The 23,337-nt window shown below is 36.3% G+C and overlaps 4 protein-coding genes across 4 annotated transcripts; 1 reads left to right on the top strand and 3 right to left on the bottom strand.

The window, feature by feature from the left end:
* Positions 1-762: 762 nt before the first annotated feature.
* LOC114732124 (26S proteasome non-ATPase regulatory subunit 4 homolog) lies at positions 763-5,276 on the bottom strand. Its single transcript, XM_028919417.1, has 10 exons — positions 5,169-5,276; positions 4,918-5,031; positions 4,449-4,554; positions 3,810-3,924; positions 3,509-3,718; positions 3,091-3,403; positions 2,152-2,275; positions 1,564-1,667; positions 1,406-1,474; positions 763-998 (listed from the first exon to the last, which is right to left on the bottom strand). Exons 1-10 carry the CDS (start codon positions 5,178-5,180, stop codon positions 948-950), a joined length of 1,218 nt encoding a protein of 405 aa, XP_028775250.1. The 5' UTR covers positions 5,181-5,276; the 3' UTR covers positions 763-947.
* A 3,305-nt stretch (positions 5,277-8,581) lies between these two features.
* Positions 8,582-12,315, bottom strand: LOC114732123 (MLO-like protein 4). Its single transcript, XM_028919416.1, has 15 exons — positions 12,274-12,315; positions 11,973-12,181; positions 11,700-11,816; positions 11,559-11,619; positions 11,367-11,470; positions 10,871-10,945; positions 10,634-10,719; positions 10,238-10,287; positions 10,032-10,072; positions 9,728-9,898; positions 9,607-9,642; positions 9,411-9,478; positions 9,268-9,328; positions 8,839-9,165; positions 8,582-8,805 (listed from the first exon to the last, which is right to left on the bottom strand). The coding sequence occupies exons 1-14, from the start codon at positions 12,290-12,292 to the stop codon at positions 8,860-8,862; spliced, it is 1,404 nt and encodes a 467-aa protein (XP_028775249.1). The 5' UTR covers positions 12,293-12,315; the 3' UTR covers positions 8,582-8,805; positions 8,839-8,859.
* A 2,202-nt stretch (positions 12,316-14,517) lies between these two features.
* LOC114732129 (thiosulfate sulfurtransferase 18-like) lies at positions 14,518-15,723 on the bottom strand. Its single transcript, XM_028919422.1, has 6 exons — positions 15,584-15,723; positions 15,418-15,498; positions 15,252-15,331; positions 15,090-15,160; positions 14,958-15,011; positions 14,518-14,863 (listed from the first exon to the last, which is right to left on the bottom strand). The coding sequence occupies exons 1-6, from the start codon at positions 15,706-15,708 to the stop codon at positions 14,765-14,767; spliced, it is 510 nt and encodes a 169-aa protein (XP_028775255.1). The 5' UTR covers positions 15,709-15,723; the 3' UTR covers positions 14,518-14,764.
* Positions 15,724-17,744: 2,021 nt separating this feature from the next.
* Positions 17,745-22,832, top strand: LOC114732126 (calmodulin-lysine N-methyltransferase). The gene is made up of 7 exons (XM_028919419.1): positions 17,745-17,900; positions 18,027-18,198; positions 19,099-19,178; positions 20,105-20,165; positions 20,366-20,481; positions 21,406-21,538; positions 22,131-22,832. The coding sequence occupies exons 1-7, from the start codon at positions 17,807-17,809 to the stop codon at positions 22,414-22,416; spliced, it is 942 nt and encodes a 313-aa protein (XP_028775252.1). The 5' UTR covers positions 17,745-17,806; the 3' UTR covers positions 22,417-22,832.
* The last annotated feature ends 505 nt before the right edge of the window (positions 22,833-23,337 follow it).

Raw genomic sequence — 23,337 nt, 5'->3', positions numbered from 1 at the left:
TATCATATTTATCTATTTTTTTCAAAATAATCCTTCTAATAATAATAATTCTAGTTAACAAACTTGATTAGTAAGAATATTTTAAAAAAAATATCTATTCATTATAAATAACTAATTTAACTAAGTTTCTTAATTTTTCCAAGTAAATCTTATAATTAAGACGGGAAATAGTATTCAGCTCCACCAAAGAATGCCATTGCCATCATTGACGCAACAGATGCATGCCCACACACCATACATGATTTTATTAACATGAGTTGAATAATTTTATTAGCATAGGTTGAGCAATTCAAGATTTCCCCTTGTTATTGTATTTTAACATGTTGCGGTTTAACTATAACCACAAAGATAATTCGACATATGACGTTTTTTGATTAATTGGTATTTTAATCCTTAAATATATATTATGCATGCATATAATATTTTTTTATTTATTTTCTTACCGATTTGACTACGGGTTAAACAATAAAAAAGGAGACCCCGGTCTGACTTTAAACATTGCGTGATTGCAAATTTGCAATATACAAATATGCACAACTACGCCCCACCTTTTGCATTTGAAATTAAAAAAAAAAATCATAAAAATTGAATAATGCATCTGCCAGCATCAAATGGCCCGCAAGAAAACCCAAACTACATACTAATATGCTATAGCCTATAAATCAATTTCGAAAATCGGAAGGATCTATATGAAATATATATTTGAAGATATTGAAATATATATATATATATATATAAATGGTTCGAATGTTCCTCCCCGAGTGGCCACGTTGCAAAGCTCGGCCAACAGCAACGCGTAACTTAACAATCATCTAGAACTTAAGTCATGGAACCAAACATCAGTTCCAAAGAGTGCCCTATTTTGAACCACCATCCAACATGCTAACAAATTTGTCTATCAAGGGAACAGAATATAAAGCCTGACATGGACAATAAGATCCACAAGATTATTTCTTTTCCTCCTCATTTGGCGGCTTGTCTTCATTCTTCTGCTGGGGCTGATTATTAGAAGAAAGATCAGGGGACCAACAAGAGTGCAGACAATAAACCAAAATACCAACAATAGTCAAAATGCTAGCAATGCGAGATAGGTAGTTATTAAAACCAGCACGCTGTCGCTTGCATATCTTTTATGTTTATACATGAAAATCCACCAAAGTTAGTCCTCCAAAAACAGCGGGACAAAACCTAGATACAGTTTTTGAATATTTGCAATCAAACTTTTTGATAAAAACACTATAAGCAAAAAATTTTAATAGCTCAAGCTATGATTAATTCTCTCGAGAAAACAATTATATATCATATTTTGATTCAAGAACCTGGCAATAGGTTTTTCTTTCTTTCTTTTGAGCTATTAAGAGAAATCCATACATCGTATTAGGATATCATCAGGCAAAATACTCACCTCAGACTGATTTTGCATGGAGGCCAGCAGATCTTTGACAGATGGGTCATTTGGGTCAACACCAGGAAGCTGCAATAGCAATGAATAACTACTTAGTTCAGAACATATGGAACAAGATTTTAACAGTACTAAAAAACTACAGGATATATCAAACATACTGAGGCGAGGATAGAAGATACGAATGACTGATCAGCCAACAATTTACTCATGTCTGACTGGCTTGCCGAGTCCTTTGTATTGTCTGTTACTGACAACTTAAGGGCTGCGAAACAAGAAATAACCAAGAATCGGTAAAAAGCTGGACATCCATTAATATTTTTTTGAGTTACAATATAATCCAAGAAGAGATGCAAATCAATTAGATCCCATGTCCAGGTCACACTCAGGTTCTCATGGCTCAGGACTACCATTCAACTAATGTCAGCCCTCAAACGAGTAGAAGGACCCAAGAAAATACACAGATGCATGCTAAGCAATCCTGTGCAATGACATGATGCCAAGAGATCCTAAACACCAAAATGAATTAAAAAAATTGTTACATCCATCTTTGCTATAGGCACGCACAAGATATTCCCTCTCCTTCCTCACCAATCCAAGATTCATGCCTCTAAATTTCGTAATTAGTTCAATAACCAAGTAATAGAACCACGTGGCACTTCCCACGGATTAAGAGACCAGAAGTAAAGGACAGAGATGCAAGTCACTCGAGTATGAATGAAGAGTTTCTGAACAGCATAAAAACTAACCAAGTGCCAAATCGGGATCTTCTGCAGTTGTTTCTGACATATCTGTGTCTCTTAAGTCCTGGTTAATGGCAGGATCATCCATTGACATCGCAAGTGCTTGCTGCAGGAGAGCATTCTCATCATCCTGTTTGCATTTGAAGATCAATTCCAAGAATAAAATACCACCATCATTGTTAAATTCTATTTATGGAAAATTTTCAACACATAAATACATAAAAATATAGAACAAGAAAGCACTAACATTTTGGATCCCATTATTCAAGACCCTTTCAAACAGCACTAATAAGTCTCAAACGTTTCCCCCTTCTTTTTCTTTACTTGAAGTGTCTTTCTTATGAACACATGGCTAAAAAATGTTGCTGAATTATAGTTAAAGGGGATGATTGTTTTATAAGCAGCAGACTAAGAATGGGCAGATAGAACCTCCCATTATTCTCCTCCACACTATTTTTAATCACTCCAGAAAGATTACATAGAAAAAGTACATTTCTAGGGAGCCAGAGAAAAACAAGAATAATGCACAAACTAATAATGTCACAAATGCAGAGCAAACAGACTGGGAACTAGAGGGTCACCATAAAAGATGTACAAGGTCATGATGATAAAATTGATAATCATGGGTGTGAGAATAGAGCCAACTATATTGTAGCACCAGCCACCAGCAAGGGAAAAAGGAAAAATACATGGCATTTCCTTTTGGGTGCTCATGATGGCAATGAAAAAATAGCAGTAACATGATGGCAAAATCAAAAACTTCACATTAGCATGTCAAATTCAAATTGAAGTTGGTGTGCAGGACATGGAAGTGGTCCTATTTATCACATCAAAAACACAGGTCAATTAGCTTGTAGCATCAGCCAAGACAATATAGCCCCCTTGCCAGCACAACAGCAGAAAATAGGCAGAATAATAACAGTTGGAAGGACAAAATAAACCAACCATCATATCATTTGTCTTGTTATCAGCTTCAGATGTTGCAGCACTGGTTCGCTCAGTCATTGTTGCATCTTGTGAACTGGCTTGCTGATCATCTCCTTTCTCCTGTTTGGCAGCATCCTCAGCAGCCTTTTTTGCAGCTGCCTCCTGTCTGGCCCTCTCCTCCTCCATTGAAACTCTTAAAGCGAGAGCTAGCTCAGGATCCAAGTTTGGATCGACACCAAACTCAAAACCAGATACACCACCAGCTGCAGCTGCAGCTGCTGCAGCAGCGAAGCCACTTCCACCTTCCCCATCGCCAGTAAAAATAGGTGTACTGCCACAAAATAATGTTACATAAATATCCAAAATCACAACATGACTTCTTACATAAAACCAAAAACTAAAGAGAAAACAAGTAATTCAATATTCAATACACTACCTTATAAGTACATCAGAAAGAGCATTGGGACCAGCTGGAACATGGACAATGTGGCTTGTATCATTATTATTAACGGCTGCGAGAAGTGCTTCCAGCTTTTCAGTCTTGCCTTCATCTTCTTCACCAAAATTAATAATGTCAAGGGCTACACTGTTCTTTTTTAGTTTTCTCCCAATCATCTCCAGCATCTTCTTCTCGTGCTTGACGGGACTAAAAAGAAATGGAGGGGAGCATTAAAGAAAAAACCTAATTAACTCAACAAAATATGATAACAAATAAAAGAAGACATAGCCAAGTATACCTTCCAGCAAAAATGATGATTCTTTGCTGCTGTTTCTTATTTTGCCGATGTTTGAGAGCCAATTGTGCCACTTGAATACCAGCGGCTAGGTTCATTTCACCACCTATTTCTAGTCCTAATTTACAAGATTAAGATTAAGATTAAGAAAATAAACTTCAACGTGAACAGAAGAGTTTAAGTAAAGCCAAAAATGCCATAAGCTGCAAATTTCCTGCAATTCTTTTTCAGCATTTACAAAAGCGAGTTCCACAAAAGTTCAACCCCACAAATAAGCATGCAATTTAACAAATGATCTTATATAGCTGCTACTAAAATTAAAACAGAGTTCAATTAAAACCAACAAACAGAAAGAAACAATATTATTTCCACAGGCAAATCTAACACCTAAGCTCATCCCATTTGAAGTGGAAAAAACAACATGCATCATCGTCAAATGAGAAACACAAAAGGCGAAATCTTATAACAACCAGAAACAAAATCTAGTAAGGAAACATCGCGACTTCTTGGTATAAGAAGCACTGGCACCATCTTAACAAGCGAATCAAGTCCTAGATTCAACTGATTTAGTTAAAAAAAACGGATATAATTCAATTAACGAAGTGTGGCGATGACATGAGCATTCAATGAATATAAACTGACCATGCATGCAAGCTAAGATCTTGCCCAGATCGCTGGTGGGGGTCACCAAAACCCGAACTCCCTTCCCTGCCATTGTGAGAACTCCAACTGTATTTTCTGGATTTGACTGTGAATCAGTAAATATATTCATCAGAATTCAGAGTTCAAATAAGCCCCGAAAAGGTATCTCGAAAGTGCAACTATGACTGTAACAAGGAGTTCAGGTCAAGAAGGAATGATCCATATAGAACATGAAATTTTAAATATAATTAAAACATGTCAATCTTGAGAAAGAAAAATATACAAAATGAAACATATTTTCGAGCAAGAAAGATCGTCAGTAATAAATGAACAAGTCGCCCCCATCTCAAGCCACCTATAACAATACCTCCTTTTCTTCTCGTCCAACTAGTTCCCCAGAAACGAAGACAACTAATAAACAGAGAAGAAGGAAATCTAAAAGAGGATAAACATTCATGATCAACTTCACCTGTGTTTTGGCACCGCAGATAAGATTGACAGCATCTGCTTGAGCTTGAAATCGAGAAGGCGAGTAATCACCGTTACGCATCCATTCGGAATTGTCAATACAGATCATTGTCGCCTGTGAAGAAAATAATCTAATGAAAAAAAAAAAGCTCCAATAACGATAAGAAAACCCTAATTTGATATATTTTAAAAAATGAGAAATACGTTTGCTAGGGTTCGTTAGGAACAAGTAGAAGGGAAAGAGGGGTTTACCTCGAGCACCATCGTCGCAGATTTTAGAAGCCAACGATCTAGTGAGTCCGCACCTTACAGAGAGACAGCTTTTTGAATTGTACCAGAAACGGAGAGAGGAGAGCAGAGGCCTGCTTGCTGGAGAGGGCTGCCTCCAGTTAACATGGCTATATCTGCCCGCCGTCGATTGACGGAGCCGTTAAGTAACGGCAACGTAAAATTTTTAATATTTTATTTTTCTAATATTGTCAATATTACATAAAAATATAAGGTATACAGAGACTCGCACTATTCATAAACAAACTCGTTTCAAGACACATTGTGAGGTGTTAGTTTAAGTTTAAAGAAGCCAATCCAAATCAATCTTTTTCTGGAGACTTTGATTCTCTTATGCTACTAGGTAGGGGTGAGTATTCGGTTTTTTGATTTGGTTATTAATGATAACAGAATAACTGAATAAAATAAATTTTAAACACCGAATTGAAACCGAATTAACCGAAAATTTTGATTCGTTAATCGATTAACCGAAATATATAAATATGAAAAATTATTTTAAATTAAAAATAATAAAACACGATTACAACCATTAATTAATAAATATTTCATCATTGAATGTGATTTATTATAATAATATTTATTATAACCATATTTATTGGATATAAATATATTTAAAAAGTTCATATATACCCACATATATATTTATTATAACAATATTTATTAAATATAAATATATAATATATTTATTTCGGTTATTCGGTTATAACCGAATTTTTTTCTACTAACCGAACCAAATACAGAAACCGAATTGTTAAAAAAATAAAAACCGAATATATAACCTAAAATCGAAATAACCGAATCAAAAAACCGAAATTAAATTCGTTTCGGTTCAGTTTTCGGTTATGGTTTGGTTTTGCTCACCCCTACTACTAGGCCATGCCGTTGAATTAGGGCTGCACAACAAACAAACAAGACCAGACCAGAGTCCAACTTGAAGTCTGGTCTAATTTTGGTCGGGTCGAGTTTGACAATCTATAATCTAGTCCAGTCCAATGGTAACCCGAGGTCGGGTTGGACTGAATTTGGTTCATCAAACTAGTGGACTGGTCCAGACAATCCAGGTTTTCAATTTTTTTCCTTTATGAGAAGCAAGATTTTAACATCATAAATACAATTTAAGACAATAAAAGATACCTACAATCATATAAAACTCATCCTAAAATATTAAGACTTTATCATAAATACATAAAAATCTCTAGAAATATTGAAAAAAAATTAAAGGTAACATCTAAATTATAAATTATTAAAAAATAAAAAATTCACTGAGACCAGATTGGACCGGACCAGTCCAGGTGGTTTAATCACTTGGTTTGAAACCCAATCCAGCTCGACCAACCAGTCTGGTTCAATCTAGTCTAATTTCATTATATAATTTATTTGCACTAGATTGGATAGGACCATACCACTTGGGATTGAATTGGATTGGACCAGACCACCGGTTTTTTGCATACCTGCACTTTGATTTCTGTCCCAATTGAGGGTACCTCTGCTGGAGGCAAGTCCTTGCCACTTGGTATGGTATTCTCCGAGTTTCTCATAGTGCTGCATTCTGAGGTAGTATGATAGTTTTAGCTGCTTCCTTGACTTTCACAGTTGTCGCAAAGGCTGAACAAAATATCCTAAAATTCAAATTTTATCTCAACATGAAAGATTATCAAATCAAATAGGATACCATAGAGGGTAAAAACCACGCTTAGCAGTGCGTTAAGTATGCCACTTCATTTATACTTTTCTACTGCAAGCAAGAGTCGTAGAGTACTACTTCCGGTCCTAATTATAAAAGCCAATTGACTAATTTGAGAAGATTAAGAAAGTAAGTTGAGTTAGTTATTTGTCCTAAATAGGTATTGTCTTTTCTAAAATATCCTTGCTAATCAAGTGTATTGACTAGAACTCTTATTATTAGAAGGGCTATTTTGAAAAAAAAAATGTATAAATATGAGAGACAAAATGGATTGGGGTATTATATTCAGTACCAAAATAAAAGTTAAATAGGATCTTATATTAAGAATCAGAAGTAGTATTATGGTATCAGCGTATGGCTTCCCACAAAATAATAAGAGAGAAGAGATCTGGTCCTCTCAAGACTATCGGGATTGGTCTTCATCGAGTCCTAGAATTCTTTTTCGTCCCGCGACTTTGGTTGTCGTCTCTAACATGATATTGGTGGCTTGGTTTAGCTCCAAGGAAGCTATTGTGAGAAATTGTTATTCAGTTCGTTCTTCTTGAACGAAGATTACACGAATTCCTCTTCTTAACTAGTCTGGTGCTGTGTGGTACAGGATAGAAGTGAGATTGTAGAACTTTTAGTTGCATACGTTTCTGTTTTATGGCTTGTTTTAGTTTTGTAGTTCATTTTTCATTTTATTTATTAAGTTTCTTTTCTGTTAGTTGCACCGAGCCAACCTACTTTTTTTTTTTTGTTGTTCATTTGGGTTTTGTTCAAATTAATATACTATAATAACTGGCTTTTAATGAAATTGTCCCTTGATTGAAAAGAGAAAGTTATATGCAAATGTAATCACTCCCTCTCATTTTAACTAAAATTGTTTTTTAATGATATAAATGTACTCATGTTTTAAAAATTAAAATAATAACTGATTTTCTAATTATGATACATGTATTGATATAGATATATGCCTTGCAATTTGAAGAATACTGACAACGAAAAATTGTGAAAATGAATTTATGTATTTGCAAAAAAAAAAAAAAAAGAAACTAAAACTTCTTCTGCTTTTTATCAAACGATTTCCTTTTGTATAGTAAATTATCTTGTGCAACAATATACAATATTGATTGATTTCAGAATAATCTGAATTCGAACTCCAAGTGATTGCTTCTAATTCTAATTTAGTTATGAGCCAGAGCCGGAATTTTACCTAATTGGTAACAATAACTATACCACTCTTACAACATCCATATCTTCCATGACAAGGCTCAAAGCTCCTATGATGCTTTACCATCCCAAGATTTGCATGGGTAATCGGATGTTTTGCCCTTACCGGTTTGAAATATGTTCATATTCTTCTTCTTCTTTCTTTTTTACCATCGGAAAATGTTCATATTCTACTATATATATGGTGGAAGATGTTCATGTTCTACTATATTAGATTTGTAGTTTTCTATGAATTTAGAATTTAACATTCGATCTAATCATTAGTTTGGCAGGCAATTTGAGGATCTACTATTGTTTTGTGTTGGCTGTTTCAAAACCATAGCTTGTACGGCGATGCTTGGTGGCATCATCATTTATCCATGATCATGTATTTTCCATTTTTACGAGCATTGTTTAATGCCATTTTTAGCATTCAGGTTTTAACTGAGGATTAACTATCTTCTAAGTTGAACACCAATTTTGAAGAAAAACTGTCCCCCAGGTTGATTAACCAAATGTTATGTTTGGTAAGATGAAGTTTTTTTTTTTGGATAGAAATTTTGGGGGGGGGGGGAGGAATTAGTGAAGGTTCCATATTTCCATTACTGAAGAGAAGCACCAATAACTCATTGAACTCTTAATCACAGTGTACCAAGCAAAAGATAGATATTTCTCTCTGATGTTCCCTTTCCTCCTTGAATTTTCCTTAAGCAAATGGTTGGCTGCGTTGGGATGAAGAAAATAGCATTTTGGCAGAACACGTATTCATGAGAAGGAATCTCAAATTCTCAAAGTCAGCGAAGGAGAAGAATCGTAATGTATATGGGTATCCGAGTAATCATCAAGATCATGCGAGAGACCAGACTCCTTAGTTCCCGAGGAGCTTCCTTCCTCACTGTTTATTGCATTGTAATTTGAGTTCACCATCTCGGACGTCATCAAATCGGACAACGTTGTCACTGATGTTGTTGTCGCGCCAAGGAGCGAGGCAGAAGGACTTTGTCTGCTCTTCACTCTCCTCTTCCATTTTGAGAGTGATTTTCTCACATTCTCAGATATCACAGACTTCTTGAACCGCGACCCCATCTGCATAATCAATACTCATGAAGCCACATTAAATGCTTGCCATGTGATGAAGAATATATTCTAACGAGCGACAAGAAGAAGAAGAAGAAGAAGAAGCTGAACCTGCGTGACGATAACATACAGAGGAAACGTTATGAAGCTGCACCAGATTTGGGAGATGACCCTGTGTTGGCAATTAATCATGTTACTCTTAGTGGATTTGTGAATGCTCTTTCCTGAGGTTTAGATTATCACGTGATTTTTACCCAAATGACAAGCGGATTACAACCAAGGTTCGACTGTCCATGAAACAAGAAGGTTCTCTGATTTCCCACTGCAATTTGAAAAAAAAAAACTCAAGACCATCAAATCAACGATCACGTCCTTAATTTTGTGGCGCTGTAATTGTTCGTATATGCTAATTTTAGAAATTTGAACATAAAAGCAAAGGTAGCTTCTTACAAGGGACCATATGAATGATGCCATTTCAAATGCATTCTGCAAGGTTACTAGAGAAGTTAAACGAGATGAAAGAAACGTGTGAAGGTGTTATCAGTTTTGAAAATGTCATTTGGTGACTGACCAGGAAGGATATGAGCTGAATTAACCACAGAAGAAGCCTTGGCTTCCCAAACCAGAAGAGCTCATCTCGTAAGTTGAATTGAGTGTGCTTCATATATGGGCAACGGTCCATTATCTCCACAGCCAGCTTTACCACCACCCGATGCAGTTTAGTACCAATTACCAGGAGCAACTGAATTCCAAATCAACAACAGAAAGTCATCATCATCATTATTTTTCCCTAACATGACCTTTTCTTCAAGTTGAGGAAAATTCTTTGTTTAGTAATGAATCAAAAGGGAACGACAAGCATTATCAGAACTCACAATTGTTGGAATGAAAGAAAGCCAAAAGTAGAAGTGGCTTCCTGAACAAAAATAACAACGTTCAGTTTGATTAGATCCATGACTGACGATTGAAGAAACTAGCTAGCATCATATTCCCACAAAAAAAAAAAAAAAACACTAGCATCACATATCACACTTGTCCTAAAGAAATTATCAAGCTTATGATAATACCCACAGAAACTTACCATGAAAATCTAGGAAAATGCAACAAATGGCATATATCCAGAGAGGCACGCTGCAAAAACAAGTTAAGGTGAGGCTATCAAATTAATTTTCCATGACCAAAAATCAGTATGATAAACAAAGGTTACAGGCTAAAGCTAATAATCAAATGAGTTAGAGTCCATTAGAAAAAAGGTGACAAGAGGTTTGCTTTATCTCCCATAAAGTATCAACTGAGGAGTCTGGCAGAGAATCTTGGAGTCATTACTTGATTTGCGTAAACTGCATGTAGTCACTCACCATATCTATATCCAGGCGAGCTTAAAGTAGTGAAACTTGCAAATTCATCAGCAAAATTAACTTTAGTTATAGTAATCTAGTGAAAGCCTTATATTCCAATGTCAGAGAAGAAGCAGCACCTAACACCAACAATGTCACGGAACTCATCATCCATGCTTCGAAGAATGTAGTTGTGGAAATCATACGTCAGGGGAAGCTGATGAGTCTACAGAATATCATAATAAAGAAATGGATAAATATTAGCCAATAAGCAAAGTTAGCCGATGAGTCACCTTCAGCCCTCCATTCCTTTCTGCACGAGGGCACAAGTAAAAGGTATATGCACAGCAGTTATGTAGCGATCAGAAAGCACTCACTGTAACAAAACCTAAGCGCAATGCCATGTAATCAGCTCGGTTGATGGAACTCCAGAATTGGCGGCTGAAGCAAAGCTGCATTTCAGGTCCGTGAGTATTATGAGTCATCTAAGAGAACATTAAACGATAAGGAAAATTCCACTGAAAAATCTGGGAGATAAACTGTAGCAAGCATACAGCAGCCTAGTAATACTTAGACCGTTTAAAAAAAATCCTTGTAACACGTCAAGGAAAATGGGGAAGACTCCAAATTAAGCAGTTCACGAATTTGATTAACTAAAATTTATGTAGAAGACAAGCACGTTCCTTTTGCAGTGAAGATTAAATTAAGTTGTATAATTGATCTGATCCTGTTCCATAATTTTCATGTTCCTTAGCATGAACATGAAGCAAGATCAAAATATATCAATCAAACTACGAACAGATACAGTAATTTTGTTGGTGAGTTCATATATCTTAACCATGGAAAGAAAAGAAAATAATCCGTATACAGTACCAGCCAAACAAGAACTTTGTGCTGACTCCAGGGATGGGATGCCTGGTGAACAATGAACGTAGAAAGCCGTCTAAATCTTACATTTGATGTGACTTGCGAAGGATCTACCTTGACAAAGATGGAACATCATCAGGATGAATGTTTCAGTTAATGCAATGGTTCGTTGCAGTTATCGGATCAGAAATTGTGGACCTTGTAAACTCTGCATAGCCATTGTCTTTGCTTCACTTTCCCATGCTCTCCAGCTATATATCTGCATGAACTCAGTTAAGATAATCAGGGCCCATACATCAATTCTAGGGATCAAAATCAGTGTCAGAAGGATGCCTGAACCTTAATCATGGCCAAGGCAATAGCGACAAAACTGTAGGAAACATGAGTAATCCCCAGGACAAATATGAAACGATGAAGCTGTTCAAGGCTGTCATAAGAAGCAAATGACTCGTGACCCTGGAAAGCGAATTATGAGAGTTTTAATAAAAACAATAGTGTTCATGAACTATGCAGTTCATATGCCCTTTGGATTTAAACCAATGAGGAAGTGTTAACCGCATTGCAAGTTACTGGCTAAAATGTTATGTGAACTGGATGTGATAGGAAAACTACCTCAGGGCAATAATCATGCAGCCCAGAGTTCCCATGCTCGTTGAAAACTGTCATATTATGATGCTCTAAACTTGAACGGATTGATGAATTGCCTTCCACAGCACACGGGAAAAATTTGCTGCTTAAAACTGAAGACTTAACACAAATCTTTGCCACAAAAATAGTCCAATGACCCATCAGCAATGAAAGCAACCCAAAAAGCATAAGCTCTGTTTAGAAATCAAAATTAAATCAGATCATTTTTAGAAAGGTGGAAAATTTTAATGAAACTCGTGAGGGGTTAAAACTTCAAATTTCACACCTTCTTTGATCTTTTCCATTGCGGCAAGCAGAGATTTTCTCTTGGTTCTATTCAACCACTGTGGTATTGATGAAATAACAAGTTAACCCATGAATGGGAGAGTCTCAAAGGGGACAGAAAGCATAGAATAGGATGGCTTAGTTTACCTTTATAATTTTTTTCAATGAGACGTGAGACAAGAAACTTGTAGTGACCAATAGAGTGATGACGGTTGCAACTGCCCAGGTGGGGGTTTCAGCCAGGGATCTTCCTTCCATATTTTCTTCCACCATTTGTGCATTCTATCTCGGAACCCACACTCTTCTAAACATTTGAGCTTCTTCTTTACATGAGACAAGAACAATTAACCTAAACGTATTTAAAGGTCAGTTTGATGGAGCAGAGCAAGATGTTGGCCATTAATGTGAGCATGTGGTCGTTGGGGGTTTGCAGAGGCAGAACGTTGAGCCTTTGTTCAGAACAACTGAGCACATATAAATTGGCTGCGCTGTCATGAACTGGTCTGAGCCTAATGGGATCCAATAAACTCATTACCTAAACAAGGCGGTTTCGGTTAACGTGTCAATTCTCAGGTTGCATCTTGTACCATGGGTCAGTTTTATTGAGTTGTTATAATTTGAAAGGTCCCACCGACCAGTTACACCAAGAAGACTTGAATCAAAGTGGGGGAGAAGTCAAGAAAGAGTCGTCAATGATCTTCTACAACCAATTCATATCTTATTTTTCAATAGTTATCAAGAATTTCTTCCTTCTGATTTGTAGTTCATGGCAGTTTGAAGAACAACAAAAGAATTAAATTTGCCTCAACTTCGCATGCGGTTATTGTGTAGTCATATTAATTAGAATGAGAATTAAAACTGGCAACCAACAATAGCTGCATAGAGCGGAAGGAATTTAATTCTTCTTAACAAAGACAAGGATTCAAATACTGGTGATAAAAAAGATCACCTTAATAATCCCTTGTCACCAAAAAAAAAGAAAAAAGATCACCTTAATAACTTGGTATTATTGAACTCCAAAAAGTTATATTTAATGGATGGTGCATTAATATCCATCTGATATTTTTAATATTTTATATTGGTATTGAATATAGTTATTATTTGAGCATGGTTGTGAGTTGGTGGTGAATATAAAATGTTTATCTTCGTATCAACAAACCATTTACTCCGCCTTTATATCATATGCTTATTTCTTACTAGCCCGCTTTTTGTTTACTTTGATTTTTAACTTAGTTATAAATATAAGATTCTAATTTATTTCATTTTTTATATTTATTTATTTTTTTCAAAGATAGTTTTCATAGTAATAATAGTTCTAACTAATATACTTACTTAGTAAAAGTACTTTAAGAAAGACAATACTTATTTATTACAAATAACTAACTTAACTAATTTTTTTAATCTACTTAAATTTATCAATTAACTCTTATATAAGGACTGGGAAGGTAGTATTAGAGTGGACCTAACTATTTTAGTAAAATACCTGCGTAAGCTTGTGAACTTTTCTTCGAACTAAAACTCTCGAATGTATTAGTCATTTTTAATCGTGTAACATGAATGTCTATTTTAACTGCAAAGGAGAAAATCGTTACGCAGGTAGCATCAAAATAGTTCGCGTCATGTATTTTTTTTTTTTGGATGACAGGAAGTTCCTGTCAGGCTAATAGTGGGAAAAACAATAGTTCATTCAGTAATAACGAATCATTGACTTTTTGGGGGACATTTTTGTTTGTACTAACAATTTGAAACTTTTATATGCTTTTTTTTGGGTAAAAATACAATAAACATTCCAGCAAAATATTTAGTCTCCGGCATATGTGATGAATGGAAATTTAATGATTTATAGTTTGAGTTTGACTAAATTGTATTTTAATTCTCTAAATTTACATCAATTTCAAAAATAGTCCATATTTATAGTTATTTAATTTTGACATCGTTAGTCTCGTTTAATGGAAAATATTAACTCAGTAACTCTAAGTAGTGATTCCATAATTAAATGTTAACAAAGTATGTTGGAATTTTAAAATATACAAACAATTATATAAAATTTAGAGTATATTTTGTTGGTATTTAATTGCAGACCATTTAAATGTGTTGCTTAAATGAGAGCAATGTGTTAATATTTTTTTTTTAACAAAAACTAAGTGTTAAAATTAAATTACTAAAAATATACTCTAAAAATTTAGGGGACTAAATTAGAATTTGAGCAGATTTAAAAGGAAAAAAAAGAAGAAGAGAGGAACGATTTAACCTTAAAAACAGATAAAACTGAAGGCCGCATGGCATAAAAACGAAGACGATAAAACAAGTTGATAGCACAGCTTGATGAAGAGAAAAAACCAAAGACAACAAACATGGTGGACTGGAAGATAGGGATATAAAAACTGATGAGGCAGAGGTAAATGCGCTGCACGAGACAGGTGGAATGCGGATAAGGCATTTAAGGAGGCTGGTGGAAGGAGCAACGATCGATGGCCGATGAGTTCGGCGGATCAGTCATGGTCATGGTTGGCCTCCGATGCTTTCACAGGAAGTTGGTTCTTAACCCACTCCAAATACCCTCCTCCCACGTTCCTCACCTTCTCGTACCCCTGTCATTTCATTCTCACTCTTCGTTAATCACTATCCTCATCACTCTCTCACCGCTCATGTTTATGACTCTATCTGTAAACTTAATCCACTTACATTAGCCTGAAGATCCCTTGCTGCGTTCACAGATCTCACCCCGCTTTGGCATCCCTGGATTGCACATCCAAATAACTATTACTTTTCACTGCAAATAAAATCCTTAGACCCCAGGCAGAAAGAAAAGTTTACCACGAGCAAATGATCTTCCTTGTTGCAAGCACAGGAAACTTTGTTCAGAAACTCCGGATTCTTCACCCTCCCTGTTGCATGAATTCACGAGATTTTGCCCCCGGAAATGAAATGCAACGTTAACCAAATCAGACCAAAGCAAAGAAAACAAAATTCCATTACCCTCTGCCGTATTGAACATGTATGGAATGTTGATGATCTTATCCGCAACCGGATGCCCTTTCTCGAACTCTTCTACTGTCCTGTTCAGTTCTTCCCACCAGGTTAGGTTCATTTTCTCGGGGGAAAAAAGCATAACCATGAAAAATATCCGATACCAGACATGTACCTGACATCAAGATAAACATGGCCGGCGTGGGTCAGACCCTTGGCGGTGAGCACGTCAACGGTGACAACCTCTGCTCCTGAGCTGCACAGAGAAACAAAACAGAAGATCGAGAGGAAATGCCACAGGTAGTAGAATATGTACGCAGATCCATGAGAGCAGATCGAACCTTTCGGTAGAGCCCATGGCGAAGAAGGAGATGAAGCAGTCGGAGAAGCCTTTTCTTTCCCGTAAAATGGGCGATTTACCTTGCAAATATGTGATCGAAGAATTGCTGCCCGAGTCAGATCCCATCTTTTGTGGGACAGATTATTAATGCGCCACGCCATCGAAAATGACAGCTTATTTCGTCCGGCTGTGGCTTTTTGAGTAAGGCAAGCCATAGCGGATTAACAGAATCAAAGGCTTCAGCTTTATGCTCTCTTGCTCTCTCTGTTCTAGTGTTTTTCCTTTTAAATTGACGTCAAAAGTTCCGTATTAAGATTGTACTACTTTTAACCTTTGGGGCAATATTGAATATTGACATTGTACTGAATTGCATCTATCGTGGTGTAAATACATCGTCAGCACACGAACAATATTGTCTATTGTTACTGATTATATTTTGTTGAGAGTGGTCCTAGTGTCCTACATTTTTTATCATGTAGCAGGTAGGGGGATAGTGAGTCATGAGATAGTGGTGTTAGAGTCCTGTCGTTCTTATGAAGCCCAATGTAAGGTTGATTCATTCATGGAATGAAACCATTCCTCCATTTCGGAAAAGCAGAGTTTCTTCAAGTTTTGATCCTACTGCTTATTCATTAAACTGCGAAATAGTCGAGCGCAGCAATAACGCGTCATGTGTATGCTTTTTCCAAATACCATGTATAACCATGAAAAACTATTTAAAAGAATCAAGTTGCATTTCATTAGAACTTCCTTGTTATTTTTCAAGGTAAACTGTTGGATGTGCAGGATTTGTGAGGAACGACATTATACAATAATTAATTGATGGTATATTTGACATTTAAAATAAACAAGATGGGGAGAGTACTGCTGGTGATACTGATAAATGAACAGGGAGAGTAAAAGCAAGTTGATTCCACAGTGGGATTAAGAGGAGGAGGAGTAGTAGTAGTAAAACGTGGACGATGGATGGCTGCTTCATTACAATTTAGCAGAGCAGACAACGTGGCTGACCACTGATGTTTTCACAGGAAGCAGGTTTTGAAGCCGCTTGCCATAACCGGAACGAGTTTCCCTGCTCAGCGGGAGATGAGCACCGATAGCTCATCTCTCACTCCGCACCGTTTTATATAAAACAAGAAGCAATTTCTTTTTCGTTTAAAACTAAACACTCTGTTTTAATTAACTAATCTCATTCATCATTTCCTGTCCCTATCTTAGACCCCTGAATCATGAATTTCTTCCTCACCTGTTTTAGACTTTCAGCCCCTCCATGGCCTCCGGCATCGATGGTCTCTTCTAGTCATAAACCTCACATAATTTGCAAAAGTCTGAAATTCGACGTCTTTTTTAATCACAAAGGATGGTAGAAAGTCGAACACCTCATTCTTCAATCTGAAATTTTTTCTGCACTAAAAACCCCTCTCTCTCCAAAGTTATTGCCAAGTGTCTCAATTCTTCTCTCTCGTGAGGGCTGAATGATGCGACAAAAATTTTTTTTTTCTTAGAAAGTAGAAACATAGTAAAGACGATGCCGTTTGGCAATAAACTTAAACACATCTCCTACTTGTTTTAAATAAAACGATGTGCAATGCGAGATGAACTATTAATGCTCATCTCCCGCAGAGCAGGAAACTGATTCCCCTACTTCTATTTCTAAATTAGATCCCTTGCGTTCGTCTTTGTGCTTTAGATTTTATGCCTCGCCTTTTCGTCCATCACACTCATCTTAATATTAACTATACGGTGGCCAGTCACATGGATATCAATAGTGCACAAGGAAGAACATAAAGTATCAAGAACCCACGACTGATCAATGACGTCTAACAGGTCGTCTTTTAAATTAGGACGCATTCCTGACCTAATCGAGTAATTTTGGAAAAAGAAAGACAAGAGAATCATTAAAATATTAATTCTGAAAAAGGTCACAAGCTCATAATCGCAAGTCACTACCCTTTTTCATCAATTTTCTGAATAAAATAAAATATTTTCTCTGAAATCTTCGAGTTATATGGGCTTCAATGGGGAAATGGGCTCCTTACATGTTTAGCGTGGGGCCCTCGGCATCGATGCCGGTATAGCTGTATCCAGTCAGATACACTCAAAAGCCCACAAGACCTCTTTGCTCTCAGCTCCGTATGGTGAGTCAAAAACTAAAAAACAAAAAAAGGCAAAGTACTTCAGATTTCTCACTCCACAGAGGGAAGACGATGGTGAGGCGTAAGTGATGGTGGGAAGCAGAACCAATGAGAAAGCTTCATCTTTGAGATGGAAGATCCTTCGCCAGGCTCTTCTCCCTCGTCCTTCTCCTTCAAATCCAGGTCTGCGCTCTTGAGCTTTTCACACTCTATCCCCCGAGCATGTGATGTTCATGGCCGTCACCAGCTGTGCCTTTCTTTAAATTGCAATATTTTGGTTGCGAATTGATTCAGATCATGGCTTTGCGGATGATCAAACCCAAATGGGCATCAGGCGCATTTCAAGAAGGAGCATTCATGGCTTCAAATTAATTCCCTCTCGGCTACTCGACAAATGTGAAACTAATGATGAGTCGACTTCAAGGGATGCTCGCTTTTGTTACACCATACCCATCCATGGCTTTCCGAAACTACTTTTAATGTGAGTTCATTTCCTTCGATGCTTTTCTCTTCGTTTCTTTTTCCTTTTGGGAAAGTTGACTTGCCCTTAGATTGGTTACGAGCTTGTTTGGGTGCGCGCGCGCGCGAGAGACTGCACACACATTTTTCGTATTACATCACCCTGTGTTCAGTTAATGTAGACACTAGTGAAGTAACTGAGTTAGCCATGATTTCTACTTTCACTAGAAGTTCATAAACTGTGTTTCTATTTTATAGCGAGATAAATATATCCCCCAAAAAAAAAAAATTTATACTTTTAACTTAAATAACATTAGCTGTGTTGTATGTATGGTAGTGAATGTTGAACGATAAAAAAAAAAAACAAGAACATAAAGTTAGAGTAGCAAAAATAAAGATGTTGAGATGGTCATACAAGAAAAGATAAGATTGAAAGTGAAAATATCTTAGCAAGAGTAAGTGTATCACCCATTAAAGAGAAAATGGTTAAATATCACTTGAGGTGGTGTGGTCATGTGTAGAGAAGGCCATTAGAAGTGCCGGTGAGGAGGCTAAATCAGACAGTTTGAAGTCTTACAAAAAGGGCAGAAGAAGACCGAGAAGAACGCTTGATGGGATCATTGAACGAGACCTTCTAGTCAACAATATATCTAAAGACTTGGTTGTTAATAGAGCACAATAGCGTCGTGCGATATATGTAGTTGACCCTGCCTAATAAGATAAGGCTTGTTATTGTTGTAATAACTTAAATAACACGGGTTGGTGTATTTATGCCTTCTTTTTTGGATGAAGTAGAATTATTGTGGGCACGTGCATAATATCCGTGTCACCCTTTAGAGGGCCTGGGTAACATAGTCATTGCATTTTAAATTGTTTTTTTCCCTTTGAATAACGGTCCAGTGTTATGAACAATTTTATGCAGACAAAGAGTGGACGACCATGCTCAGCTCAGTGATTTTGAGATCTGCAACAGATACAACATTGACAACACAGGAGTTGTTTGTAAGTTGCTATTATCTTACTCAGGGAAGATTTTCTCTCCCTACTTTACAGGGACTAAAAATACTTGCATCAAATTTCAATGTAAGCGCAAAAATAAAATCATCACTCAAATTAATGTAATCTTTGAATCGCTCGCATCCCCTTCTTATTTGTAATATTTCCTTTTTCTCATGAATTTCAAGGTCAAAGACACAATAGTGCTTCTTTTGAGTTGTATTTGTGATGACTTCTATGTTAAGGTGGCTCTATAGTATAATAAAACCGCAAGTGTTTTATCCAAGGAGTCTAAAGTACATATTTTATTTATGAATGTACATATGCATGCTTGTTGCATTTATTGTTTAGTCCTGTTTAATTATCAGACTGAGATGGCTATCTTGCAAAGTCCCTGCTTAGCTTATGAAAATCAATGAACTTTTTTTTTTTTATTAAAACATTTTTTATCATGTGAAGAATTGCTCGGTTACTAAAACTAATGAAGGAAACTATTTCTTTAACGAGATGGATCAATGAAGTTTGAAAGACTAGGTGAAGTGAGATTCCGGCATTAGATTTCAGAACTAGTATTTAGCCTTTATTATTATTTGGAGGAGTCAAGTGTAACCTCAGGACAACTTTTGTTTTTAAATAAAAAAGAAGAGAGATCTTTTTTTACATTGAATGGCTGGTCTTGCAGGACACCATTTTGCCCTGAAATTTTCATCATCATGTTTCCAGGAATTGTTAATGCAGAGAGGTTGCTTTTATTAAGTAATGTTTATGGTGCACAAAGGTGCTAATGAATCATATTTAAGTTGCCTTTGGAGAATTCTACTGGAATCAGTAGTTACTTTTAGAAAGTAAATTATCTGTTCTCACTTGTCTCAATGTAATTTTGGTCTTTATTTCATGAGTTTCTGTTTATAAAGTTGGCATTCCCTCTGCAGGTAGCTGGCCATCAGAAGATGTTCTTGCTTACTATTGTTTGTCAAATGCAGATCTTTTCAGGTTTTAAAAAAAAAAAAAAAAAAACGATGCCGTGTTGCTTGCCTGACAATTTAATTCCTTGCTAATCATTACTTCTCTAGATTCTTTGGTGTTTTGGTTGCTTTGATTTCTCTTACTTTATGCTATTTTTTTTATGTTCTTCTGCATTCCTGACTTCTTCTTCTTCTTTTTTTTTTTATGTTACCTTTTAATATTATCAGGCATAAAAAAGTTATTGAGCTTGGTTCTGGTTATGGTTTGGCTGGATTTGTTATTGCAGCTGTTACTGAGGCGTCGGAGGTTGTAATCTCAGATGGAAACCCTCAAGTAGTCAATTGTATCCTTTTGTTTGCTTGTGCGTGTGTGTGTGCGTGTGTTTTTTTTTTTTTTGGCTGGCTCAATTTTGATATGTTTCCACATGATGACCCTACATTTTTAAGCAATGGCAATACGTTGATTTAAAGGATTAGCAGACTGCTATATTTGCATTCAACTATCTTCTTTTTAAAATTTGTTCATGAAGGAAGTGAGGCTTATGAGACTAAATGTTCAAAATCTAATTTGAGGATGCTCTTTGATGGCATTGCTAGTTGGTGCGTCTATGTTTAAGGCTTGTCTGAATTAAATTTAAGAAATGCTTGTACCATTTGGTGTCTGCCAATGGCGTGGATGGATAAAATTATTAGTTGCAGTAACAAAAGTTACGAGAAACTTTTTAAAGTTTTCCGAGATTGTGGAATTTAAGAAATTCAGTTGAGTTTAGCAGTGATTTTGTGATGTTTTTGTCTATGTTTAGATGCACATGTTTTGCTACTGCTAGAACAATAATAATTCTACAGAGAGTGTATAGTTTTCTTTGTCTCAACCCTCTATCTGTTCTTCTTGAGAAAGGAAAGAACTGCTTAGAACTTGGAAAAAGGTATACAAATAAAAGGATACTTCATCAACTTCCTGGCTAATGTAAATTCAAATGCTCCCTATCATTCTTAATTTACAATGCTCCCTTATCCCAATTTACCTTTAATGTTTGTAATTTTCTGTTCATATTTTTTATTTTTAATCCGTATATGCTTAAATGCCATCTAATATTGAATCATAAAGCTTTGACGGTTGCATTGTGAATTTTGTATTGAACATGGAAGTATAAAGTTTTGGTGCCCTAGATTTGCACTCTTCCGAATATTTATGCTCGTACAAGATTAACACGACAACAAAGGCTCGATTTTCCTCTTGATTTAGAATAAGCTTTCATTACAATCAGATATTCAGCGCAACATTGAGGTTAATTCTGGAACATTTGGAGATACAACAGTGAAGCCTATGATGCTTCACTGGAATCAGGAAGAAACTTTTGATATTGCCAGCACTTTTGACATCATCGTTGCAAGTGATTGGTAAGGTTATATTCAATATAGAGTTGACTGATAGCCTTAGACGTGTTCTTCGTGCTTATGATGCTTTTCTACATCATGTCGTGAAAAAAGAAGAAAAAACTCAATTGTAGTTTGAGTAACAGCCATCCCAGTGCCGGTCGTATTGGATAAATTTGATGTTACGTGAATTGCATTTGTCCTTACTCTATTGGATAAATTTGACGCGTGAACATGATTTAGAATGACGTGGCAGTCATGAAGCCCCAAATTTCTTGGTTATCTGGTTGAAGGCCGCAAGTTATGTTCTCTTGTTATGAGTAGACTTTTGCATTCGTGGCATTGTTGGCAAATGGGATTACTTTTCTTTTTCTCCTTTTCGTTTTAGTGGCAAAGTAAATGTTGGATACGTCTAGATATCCAAATTTATTCGCTTGTTGACAAAGGGTTGTTGTACCCAGTACGTAAAGCTTGAGCACGTTCACATGCATACAACTTGTCTTGCTTTTTTGTACCCAGAAAAAAAAATTGTCTTGCTTTTTGTGATCTTTATAATAGTCTTCTAATCTCTGCTTATCTTCTATTATTTTCATGACTTTGATTGGTCACTTGACAGCACTTTCTTTAAGGATTTCCACAGAGACCTCGCCCGAACTGTCAAGCTCCTCCTGTCAAAAACGGGATCCTCTGAAGCAATTTTTATAAGCCCTAAAAGAGGGGATTCTCTATACATGTTTTTGGAGATTGTCAAAGAATATGGCTTGCAATTCACTGTAACTGAGAACTATGACGCAGAAGTCTGGAACCGTCATGAGAAATTCATGAATGGCGAGGATAGAGACTCCTGGCCCAGCTATGAGAAAGACCACTGCTATCCACTATTAATCAGAATTACGCCATGAACTTTTAGAAGCCACCTCCTTAATCCAAATGCTTTGCTTGTGAATTTTTTTCCATTTCTGGTTGACTCATGTTTGACGAGGATCACGTGCAAATGCATTCTTCCGACGCTTAAAATCTCCTAGTACAGATACTTGCCAATAACAAGGCATCGTTGGATTAATTTATTGCTGGGCTCGTATCATCAATGTAATGGATATCAAGAATATTCGATGGTTCCATTAATCTGGTTGAGAATTTCTAGCCCCGAAAGGACCATAGACGTGTATTCTTAGCTCATGATAAACTTTTGCATTTGTTCTTTATCCGTCAATATTAAGAATTCTGTAGTTGGTAGATGGTAGCGTTATTGTGACAAAACTCCAAGAATTATTATTGTATATCGTTTTTCATGATTTATGGCAGTTCAAATGAATCATGCATGTGTTTTTTTTTTTTTTAAAATGCCCTCTTCCGGTGATAATGTTTGGGACTGGCTATTGGTTCCTGCACTGGAACTTTTTGACAGAAAAAAGCTTTCTTATCTTGTTCTAGGCATCAAAATAACTGGAAAGAAGCTTTTCGAATAGCTGTCCGCGAGTAAATAAAGCAGCCCCTCCAGTGGGGTGGAGCTGAAACTGTGTCAAAAGCTAACAGATCCACTATTGGTTCGATTAAACTAGAATTTTAATCCAAGCGGAGGGATTGCTGTTGCTTTTTCTCTTGTACGTAACTGCGTGGAACGTGCTGTGTCTCCAGACGGTGACTAACTGACTATGTTCTATGGAACTCGGGATTCTTAACTATCACGAAAGCAACCATTTGTTGCTCTGTTAATCGAAGTTGTCTCCATCTGACTTTGCCAATTTTCTCATTTACCTGTCTGAGTCTGAAAGATTTCCTGGTTGATAGCATTCTTGACGAGTAAAAGGGAGCTAAAAACA

This window comes from Neltuma alba, unplaced genomic scaffold, assembly GCF_004799145.2.
Source record: "Neltuma alba isolate B1F8T4 unplaced genomic scaffold, ASM479914v2 tig00012878_pilon, whole genome shotgun sequence".
In the NCBI taxonomy this organism is placed as follows: Eukaryota; Viridiplantae; Streptophyta; class Magnoliopsida; order Fabales; family Fabaceae; genus Neltuma; species Neltuma alba.
The sequence above is the reverse complement of the archived record's forward strand: the minus strand, read 5'-3'. Positions and strand labels throughout refer to the sequence as shown.

Excerpts from the sequence above, each read along its gene's own strand:
- LOC114732124 (XM_028919417.1), bottom strand. Across the intron at positions 3,925-4,448 it reads GATCTTAGCTTGCATGCATG|GACTAGAAATAGGTGGTGAA; the intron begins GTCAGTTTATAT and ends CTTGTAAATTAG. Across the intron at positions 999-1,405 it reads CCATGCAAAATCAGTCTGAG|CCCCAGCAGAAGAATGAAGA; the intron begins GTGAGTATTTTG and ends TCTAATAATCAG.
- LOC114732123 (XM_028919416.1), bottom strand. Across the intron at positions 11,471-11,558 it reads GGCTATGCAGAGTTTACAAG|ATCCTTCGCAAGTCACATCA; the intron begins GTCCACAATTTC and ends TTGTCAAGGTAG. Across the intron at positions 9,643-9,727 it reads TTCAGCTCATATCCTTCCTG|AATGCATTTGAAATGGCATC; the intron begins GTCAGTCACCAA and ends GTAACCTTGCAG.
- LOC114732129 (XM_028919422.1), bottom strand. The coding sequence starts at position 15,708 with ATGGGATCTGACTCGGGCAGCAATTCTTCGATCACATATTTGCAAGGT. Across the intron at positions 15,161-15,251 it reads CATGTTCAATACGGCAGAGG|GGAGGGTGAAGAATCCGGAG; the intron begins GTAATGGAATTT and ends TTCATGCAACAG. Across the intron at positions 14,864-14,957 it reads CAAGGGATCTTCAGGCTAAT|GGGTACGAGAAGGTGAGGAA; the intron begins GTAAGTGGATTA and ends ATGAAATGACAG.
- LOC114732126 (XM_028919419.1), top strand. The coding sequence starts at position 17,807 with ATGGTGGGAAGCAGAACCAATGAGAAAGCTTCATCTTTGAGATGGAAG. Across the intron at positions 17,901-18,026 it reads TCCTTCTCCTTCAAATCCAG|ATGATCAAACCCAAATGGGC; the intron begins GTCTGCGCTCTT and ends ATGGCTTTGCGG. Across the intron at positions 21,539-22,130 it reads ATCATCGTTGCAAGTGATTG|CACTTTCTTTAAGGATTTCC; the intron begins GTAAGGTTATAT and ends GTCACTTGACAG.